At 42.9% G+C, this 9,549-nt stretch overlaps 1 protein-coding gene across 6 annotated transcripts in view; it reads left to right on the top strand.

Annotated features, from left to right (window-relative positions):
• The window catches only part of bod1 (biorientation of chromosomes in cell division 1), a 35,354-nt gene that overhangs the window by 7,699 nt on the left and 18,106 nt on the right, over positions 1–9,549 (top strand). For 5 of the 6 annotated variants that reach the window (XR_006313642.1, XR_006313641.1, XM_043703861.1 and 2 more), the window contains exons 2-3: positions 3,554–3,678; positions 7,023–7,106. Coding sequence is in view for 4 of the 6 variants with exons in the window: in XM_043703861.1 (XP_043559796.1) it covers positions 3,554–3,678; positions 7,023–7,106 (209 nt within the window). In the remaining 2 variants the exon portion in view is untranslated. The remainder of the gene's footprint in view (positions 1–3,553; positions 3,679–7,022; positions 7,107–9,549) is intronic. The other variant, XM_043703865.1, reaches the window with a different exon arrangement.

Here is a 9,549-nt window from a genome sequence, read left to right as displayed (position 1 = left end):
TTGGTGACCTTTAAGCGGCAATTGGACAGGTACATGGATGGGTGCTTAAGCTAGGACAAATGTTCGGCACAACATCGTGGGCCGAAGGGCCTGTTCTGTGCTGTATTGTTCTATGTTCTAACTCCTGTGATGTAACTCTCCTCTAATATTGGGAAGACCTGGATTAGATTCATGCCTGGAAGCACAATGTCGCTTCAAAGCCAGTAAATCACAATAGACTTGATCTTTCATGTCCGCTTCAAAAGAAGTACAGAGTGCAGGAAACAACAATCTGCTTTGTTTTGGTGGATCTCACTAAAGCATTTGTCACCCGTGAGTAGGGTAGGCTTCTATCAGCTGCTAGAGGGAGTCAGCTGGTCTGTCAAGTTTTGAGTATTTTTATGCCCTTCTGTGATAACAAGCATGCCACCTCTGGCCGTTTTGAGATCAACAATGGAGTGAACGAGGACTATGCCAGCGTCTCTCTGTTTAGTACCATTTTTGTCTGCTGTCCTGATTTTGCCCATCCTTCTGTGGAGAAGGAAAGTGAGAATGGCAGATTCCTGAACCTTGTGAAGACGGAAATACAAAAGTGTGGTATGTCCTGTTCGGAGCATTTCCGAATACTAATAACACTGTACTACATGCCCAGGCAGAAGATCAGCTCTAAGGTTCGTGGATCATCTGTCCTGTGAACATGTCATCCTTGCCCTCTTCATCATCTGTCATGAAAATTGTAGCTATGGAACAGGGTGATGTTTCCATTTGTGATCAGACCTGACATACACCACTGGAAGCAGGTAGTAGCTTCTGTTATCTTTGATCTACAATGACACAGCCTGTGCCTTGACAAAGAGCTTAGCACATAAAAAAAGCAGCCATCAACTTTGACAAACACAAAGTGCTGGAGAAGCTCTGCAGATCTGGCATCATCTGATCTGACAAAGAATTACGACTGGAAAGGTCAACTGTTTTTCTCTCTACAGATATTGCCAGGCCTGTCGAGTTTCTCCAGTACTTTCTGTTGTTATTTCAGATCTCCAACAACTGTAGTTCTGTGTTTTTATGAACAGCAACATACTGACCTCCAAGACCAAGATACTTACGTTAAAGTCTGAAGGTCGTCTTGAAGTCTGGACACCTTAGAATTTCCAAGAAAAGTCTAAATAACTGTAGTTTCTACAAAGCAGCCTTGTTATCCCGTGGAAGACCAAATGAAAAATGAAGCTGTCGTTTTGAGGGGAGGCATGACTGTTTGTGCTCACCACAGGAAGAAGATTTTACTAGTTTGGGCATGTGGATTAAGTATAAGATATTAGAAACGTAGAATCCCTAGATCCAAGATGGATCAGCTTGGGCTGATTAAATGGATTTAACACATTTGTGCCACACAATTGTCAAACTGAGAGCAGTCTCCAACAAGAGAAAATCTCACAATTGCCCCTTGATGTTCAGTGACATCACTGTCATTGATCTAGCAACAATCTTGGTGATTGCTATTGACCAGCAACTGAACTGGACCTATATAACTCATTATCAGTTTCCCCAGTGCCTGTCCATCAGCTAAGTGACACAAGTCAGGAATGTGACTGAGTACTCTCGGTTGGTGGGTGAGTACAGCCCCAAAAAAACTCTCAAGTATCTTGATTGGTATCCTACTCACCACCTTAAGCATTCACCAGATGGTACACACTGCTGCCACTCTTTCCTTTTAACAGAACCTTCTAAATCTGTGAACACCTTGAAGGACAAAGGAAGCAAGTGTATGGGAACACTACCGCCTGCAAGCCACTGCCTCCAAGGCAAGCCATCATCTTGACTTAAAACTAGATCACTGTACATTTTACTGTTGCTGTGTCAAAGTCCTGGGGCTGTTTCTTCCTAAGAGCAGTGGGTGTCCCTATGCTCCACGGACTGCAAAAGTTCAAGAAGACAGCTACCAGCAGCCCTCCAGGACACTTTGGGGTGAGCATTAAGTGGCTTAGCTGGTGGTGCCCACATATGAATTTTTTTTTAAAACTGTAAGGAACTACTTCATGGATTCGCTATTCTAGAATCAGCATATTCATCCATCAAAAGAAATGTATCAGATGATCTCTGATCTTATCAAATACTTTTGTTCTGAAGTCATCTCTTATAGATTGAAGGATGCCAAATTTGAATTTGTGTCATTATATAGGTATATTTATTTGTAGTAACATTGATAGGCAAGACATCATGAGGAATTTTGACAAATTAAAAATGGTTGCTATCTTTTGATATCTAACCTCCAGTTTTTGTGCATTCCATTTATGCATCACTATTTGAAATTATAATCAGAGGCCTGAGTGCATGTGAGTAGTCCTCATTTGACATTGAAATTTTTCTTTCTGAGAATTGCTACTTTTAAGTGAAAAAAACCAGTGTAAAAGCTGGTTAAATTTCATCGGACTATTGCAAAAAAAAGACTGTAAATTGAAATACCTGACATAGCTGAGTTCCTACAATGCTAAAGAAACAGCTTGGGTGGGAATGGGTGAGTAAAAATATTTTTAAGGTATTTAGCACACTTGCCTTCATTGCTCAGATTTTTGAGTGTAGGGGTTGGGATGTTATGTAGAGTTGGTACAGGACATTGATGAGGCCTCTTTTGGAGTACTGTGTCCAGTTCAAGTCCCCTGTTATAGAAAAGATGTTATTCAGTGAGAGAGGGTTCAGAAGAGATTTACCAGGATATTGCTGTGTTTGAATTATAAGGAGAGGCTGGATAAACTAGGACTTTTTTCATTGGAATGTAGGAGGTTGAGACGTGAACTTGTACAGGTTTATAAAATCATGAAGTGGATATCGATAAATGGATGTAGATAAGGTGAATGGCAGGTGTCTTTTCCCTAGGATGGGATATTTAAAGAATAGGCAGCATATTTGTACGGTGAGAGGAGAAAGCTTTAAAAAAGACTTCTTTTGCAGAGTGCTCCAGGGGAATAGTGGTTTTCGACAAGTTACAATATTTAAAAGACACTTGGTAAGTACATTGAATACAAAATAAGCTAGAGGAGGGAGCTCCGACTATAGGTCCATCAACTTTATAGTGTGAAGGCAAAGTTACAGTGAACATGGCAACAAAATGAGGGTAACTGATATTTGGAAATGTTCCAGAGTTGATGGGCTTATTCAGGAAATTTTGGGATGAAGTTATAATGTTTTGTTCTCTTGGGATGGTTGTAGACTGTTGTCCTTCTGCAGTCTTTTCGCTCCTCTTCTGCATTGCCTTTTTGTGTGGCTGAGGAGATGTCAATATTACTTGGTTTTAGGTATCTTCCACTTAGTTGTCACAAGAGGTAACTGAGAAGGTTTGCTGACTTTTGTTAGATTTTGTGACCTATCTGAAGTTCTTAGCTCAAAGGCAAGCACTAACTCTGGGTCAGTGAATTAGTGTCCATGTATAATAATGTATTGCTCAAAAACGTGCCATTTGTATGAAGCAAATATAAATTGGATTTTGATTATGTTCAATTTAGGAAAGGTATTGTTCACTACTGTCAAATTGTAAATATTTATTTGCCTTATTTTAATCTTTTCTTAACATTTACAGCCAGCCTATCAGAATCTCAGACAAAGAGTTGATAATTTTGTGTCCAATCACTTGGCTAATCACGAGTGGAATCCAAGCCTTAACAAAAATCAGCTGCGTAATGAACTTCGACAGAGGGTCTGTAAGTGAGTATGCTACTTAAATATTTTTATGGTTTCAATGCTTTTTTCCCCTAGTCTGGATATTTTTGTACTATCGATTTGCATTTCCATCAAATTTTGAAGTGCAACTTTTCTGTTCAGTTTATGACCCAAATTATTTGTTAGGATTTTACTACAGTGTTACTTTTAGTGACAAATGTTCAGCACTAGATTTTAAAAGTAGATGGTTAGATGCTATGTAGATTACTGTTCAGTTTTGGACAAAGTACCTTAGGAGGGATAGGTTTGACTTGATGGCCATGCAGTGCAGATTCACCAGAAGATACTGAGGTTTGTAGAGTTCATCATTAGATAGACAAGCAGGACACTGGAAAAACACACCAGCATCAGGAGACGGAAAAGTCACTGTTTTGGTTGTAACCCTTCTTCAGAACTGGGGATGGGAATAAGGAGATCTGCAGGTAAAGGAGAGGGTGGGGAGGGGGCTGTGGGTTGGTGAAGTAGGGATCGGTGAACACAGGTATGACCTGGCTGGTCAATGGGAGGAATGAATCTGGTTGGTAACTGGCAGGGTCGATCAGAGGAATGGAAGTGGGGGGGGAGGGACTGGAAAGGGAGTAGGCATATGGGAAGGGAAGTTATTTGAAATTGAAGAACTCAATATTGAACCCTCTGGTCCGTAGGCTGCCCAGGCAGAAGATCAGGTGGTGTTCCTCCAATTTGCAATCTGATTTGCTGTGGTATGGAGGAGGCCAAGGATGGTCATGTCGGAAAGGGAGTGGGAAGGGGAAATAAAATGGGCAGTGACTGGAAGGTCAGGTCAGCCCCTGTGGGCCCAGCTGAGATGCTCAGCAAAACATGCCCTGAATTTACTTTTGGTCTCACTGATGTAGAAAAGACCACATCGGGAGCACCCGATACAGTAAATTAGGTTGGAAGAGGGGTAGGTGAACCTCTGTCTCACCTGGAAGGACAATTTGGGGCCCTGGATGGAGATGACTGGAGTGGAGTGCCGGCAGGTTTCGCATCTTTTCCGCTTGCAGGGGAAGGTGCCGGGGGTTTTGAGGGGGTAGTGGGGGAGGGGTTGATGGGGAGAGTAGCGTAAACCAAGGGTTGGCGAAGGGACTGGTCCTTGCGGAAGGTAGAGGGATGGGGAGGGGAAGGTATTCTTGGTGGTGGGGCCTAATTGGAGTTGACAGAAGTGTTTAAAGATTATACATTGATATGGAGACTGGTGACGACAAAGAAACCCTGTCTTTATTGCATTTAGAGGGGACAGGGTTTAAAGCAGTGAAGCAGGGAATGGAAGAGGTGCAGTGGAGTGTTATCTGGATTACAGAGGGGGAGACAAGCATTTGTTCAAAATAGGTGGACATCTGGGATGCTTGGAACTGGAATGTCTGCTCGTCCGAGCAGATGTGGCAGAGGCGGAGGAATTGGGAGTTCTTGAAGGATACTGGGTGAGGGTAATTATGGGAGTCTGTGGGTTTATAGTAAACGTCGATCTGGAAATGGAAATGGAGAGGTCAAGAAAGGGGAGGGAGTTGTCTGAAATGGACCAAGTGAATTTGAAGGCAGGGTGAAAGTTGTGGGTGAAGTCTGTGCGCTGTTCCAGTTCAGCGTGGGTGCAGACCGCTACACCGATGTAGTCATCGATGTAATGGTTGCAGAGTACGTACTGAAGAAGGACTGACGTAGCTGACAGAGGCAGGTGTAGCTAGGGCCCCTCTGAATACCCTTGGCCACCCCTGGATTTGGAGGAAATGGGAAGAGTTAAAGGAAAAGCTTTTAAGGTGGAGGAGGGTATTGGTGGAGGGGGACTGGATGGATTTTGTTGGAAAGAAAGAAGCTAAGGGCCTGAAGGCCTGCCTTGTAGGGTATGGACATGTATATGGACTGCACGTATGTAGTGAAAGTAAAGTGTTGGGGGCTGGGGAACTGGAATTTACTGATGGGGTGGAGGGCATGGTTAATGTTACGGATGTAGGTGGGAAGTGTCTGAACCAAGGGGAAAGAGAGTGGAATTGAGATAGGAGGAGATGAGTTCGGTGGGGCAGGATCATATGGAGACGATGGGTCACCTGTGGTAGTTCGGCTTGTGGATCTTGGGGAGCAGGCACTGCAGGCCTGGGGACCATAAGGTTGGAGATGGTGATGGGGAGATCACCGTGTCATCCCGTTTCTGCCTCAGTCAAAGCAAAATGCTCAGTATAGTTTTACCTCCTTCATCTTTATTCCGGGCCCTAGAGGGAGAGAGAACGATCGCCCATGCGCAGAGGAACATAAGTTCTCTGTCTTTACTTGAAGAGGAGTTTCTTAATTAAATAGCAATTTGCAGGGAAGGGCATCCAGATTAAGCAACATACATATTGATTGGGTAACCGTTACAATCAGTGAGTGTCAATAGTAAAGATTAAGCCATCTGCTGTTACACAATGGATGTTCTTAACCTTGTTAACTGGCTTCGCATAATGAATAATTTTCACCTTAGTTAACGGACTTTACATACCGAATGCTTCTTCATCTTATTAAATTGCTTTACATAATGAATGATTTTCCACCTTGTGAACCCACAACCCTTGCCTCCAGCACCCCATTGTTTACTCCAAATTCTTATCTGATTGGAGTCATGCTAGCTGAACCTTTTTTGTTTCACAAAACTTAACACTCTCCTTACTTGCTCATACCATATACACTTTCTCATTTCCTCCTTTTATCATTTCATGATAACCACCTAAATGGCGCTACCAGCTTGCATAAGACTCTGACAGCTAGTATTTAAGCCAGTTATTGACACACAGCATACAATGATTATAACAACAAAAATTACTAGTCCATTACAGTAAATAGAATTTGAAGAATCCTCTCATGTGGAAAAAAAAATCACCAGTAAAGTTCTTAAATCCACAGTCCTTACTGACCACTCTGTCCCCTCCAAGTCGAGTGGAAATGAGCCAGTTCTCCAAACTCTCCTTCAGTAAAGTCCAACCTGAAAACAAAATCCAGTCCGGTCCTTCTGCATCACTCGTGGAGAAATCTGAATTCTTAGAAAAGGGCAGTTAAATACTTAAACAAAACTGACGAGACTTCCATCCTTCCGGATATGCTTCAGATGGAAGAGACCAGCGCATCTAAGTGTGCAGTGCTGCAGCTGCAGGAGCAGGCAAAGTGAACGCAGTATTCTTTGCTACGTCTGCTCCTCCTCTGCTGTTAAATGTAACAAACCCAACTGGTTGTTTTGATGTTAGCTTGGTCAGTGTACCATCATATCCCTTAAATGATCGAAAGACAAGGTAAAGCTCACGTGGGTTTATGTCCGTTAGAAGGCCACTGACAAAAATCGTACCGCTATCTTCACTTTTGTTTAGTTTCTCTTTTCGTGCTCATGATTGGGGAGCTGATTGGATCAGGTTGTGGAAGGGCAGGCTGTGGTCGAAAGGCACGCTTTACCTGTGAGTAGAGAAACTCTAGAGATGGTGTCAGCTGCTGAAAGTATCTTTGCACTTCCTTTCTCATTCCTTCCTTGCCAAGGTGGTTATCAGTATGAAGACAGTCACACTAAATTGTGTCAGCCTATTTCAACATTCTTTGAATTCTTCAAGTCTATTACTCTGTTCACTGTTTATGACATTGTCACATTTTATACAATCCATAAACTTCTAAATTGTACTCCCTGAACAATTCGGTCAATTATAAACAAGAGTCAATGATCCTAAAATCAAACCCTTGGGAGATGCCGTTCAGGTTATAGCGTCATAGAGATGTACAGCATGGAAACAGACTCTTCGGTTCAATCTGTCCATGCCGACCAGATATCTCAACCCAATCTAGTCCCACCTGCCAACACCCGGCCGATATCCCTCTAAACCCTTCCTATTCATAGACCCATCCAAATGCATTTTAAATGTTGCAATTGTACCAGCCTCCACCACTTCCTCTGGCAGCTCATTCTATACCCATACCACCCTCTATGTGAAAAAGTTGCCCTATAGGTCTCTTATATCTTTCTCCTCTCACACTAAACCTATGCCCTCTAGTTCTGGACTCCCCGACCCTAGGGAAAAGACTTTGTCTATTTATCCTGTCCATGCCCCTCATAATTTTGTAAACCTCTTATAAGGTCACCCCTCAGCCTCCGACGCTCCAGGGAAAACAGCCTTAGCCTGTTCAGCCTCTCCCTATAGCTCAAATCCTCCAACCCTGGCAACATCCCTGTAAATCTTTTCTGAACCCTTTCAAGTTTCACAACATCTTTCCGATAGGAAGGAGACCAGAATTGCATGCAATATTCCAACAGTGACCCAATCAATATCCTGTACAGCCGCAACATGACCTCCTAACTCCTGTACTCAATACTCTGATCAATAAAAGACCACATACCAAACGCTGTCTTCACTATCCTGCGACCCCACTTTCAAGGAGCTATGAACCTGCACTGCAAGGTCTCTTTGTTCAGCAACACTCACTGGGACCTTACCATTAAGTGTATAAATCCTGCTAAGATTTACTTTCCCAAAATGCAGCACCTCACATTTATCTGAATTAAACTCAGATTAAACTTCTCAGCCCATCGGCCCATCTGGTCAAGATCCTGTTGTAATCTGAGGTAACCCTCTTCGTTGTCCACTATACCTCCAATTTTGGTATAATGGACTATACCAAACTTACTAACTGTACCTCTTATGCTCATATTCAAATTATTTATGTAAATGACAAAAGGTAGACGACCCAGCACCGATCCTTGTGGCACTCCACTGGTCACAGGCCTCCAGTCTGAAAAACAACCCTCCACTACCACCCTCTTGTCTTCTACCTTTGAGCCAGTTCTGTATCCAAATGGCTAGTTCTCCCTGTATTCCATGAGATCTAACCTTGCTAATCTGTCTCCTATGGGGAACCTTGTCGAACGCCTTACAGAAGTCCATATAGATGACATCTACCGTTCTGCCCTCATCAATCCTCTTTGTTACTTCTTCAAAAAAATTCATTCAAGTTTCTGAGACATGATTTCCCACGCATGTTGACTATCCCTAATCAGTCCTTGCCTTTCCAAATACATGTACATCCTGTCCCTCAGGATTCCCTCCATCAACTTGCCCACCACCGAGGTCAGGCTCACTGGTCTATAGTTCCCTAGCTTGTCCTTACCACCCTTCTTAAACAGTGGCATCATGTTTGCTAACCTCCAGTCTTCCGGCACCTCTCCTGTGACTATCGATGATGCAAATATCTCAGCAAGAGGCCCAGCAATCACTTCGCTAGCTTCCCACAGAGTTCTCTGGTACACCTGATCAGGTCCTGGGGATTTATCCACCTTTAACTGTTTCAAGTCATCCAGCACTTCCTGCTCTGTAATCTGGACACTTTGCAAGATGTCACCATCTATTTCCCTACAGTCTATATCTTCCATATCCTTTTCCACAGTAAATACTGATGCAAAATATCTCCCCCATTTTCTGTGGCTCCACACAAAGGCCGTCTTGCTCATCTTTGAGGGGCCCTATTCTCTCCCTCGTTTATCTTTTGTCCTTTATGTATTTGTAAAAACCCTTTAGATTTTCCTTAATTCTATTTGCCAAAGCTATCTCATGTCCCCTTTTTGCCCTTTTGATTTCCCTCTTACATATACTCCTACTTCCTTCATACTCTTCTAAGGATTCACTTGATCTATCCTGTCTGTACCTTACATAGGCTTCCTTTTTCTTAATCAAATCCTCAATTTCTTTAGTCATCCAGCATTCCCTATATCTATCAGCCTTTTCCTTTCACTCTGACAGGAATATACTTTCTCTGGATTCTTGTCATCTCATTTCTGAAGGCTTCCCATTTTCCAGCCATTCCTTTACCTGCGAACATCTGCCCCCAATTAGCTTTAGAAAGTTCTTGCCTAATACT

The sequence above is a fragment of the Chiloscyllium plagiosum genome, chromosome 14, assembly GCF_004010195.1.
Source record: "Chiloscyllium plagiosum isolate BGI_BamShark_2017 chromosome 14, ASM401019v2, whole genome shotgun sequence".
Lineage (NCBI taxonomy): Eukaryota > Metazoa > Chordata > Chondrichthyes > Orectolobiformes > Hemiscylliidae > Chiloscyllium > Chiloscyllium plagiosum.
This window is presented reverse-complemented; position numbering and strand designations above follow the sequence as displayed.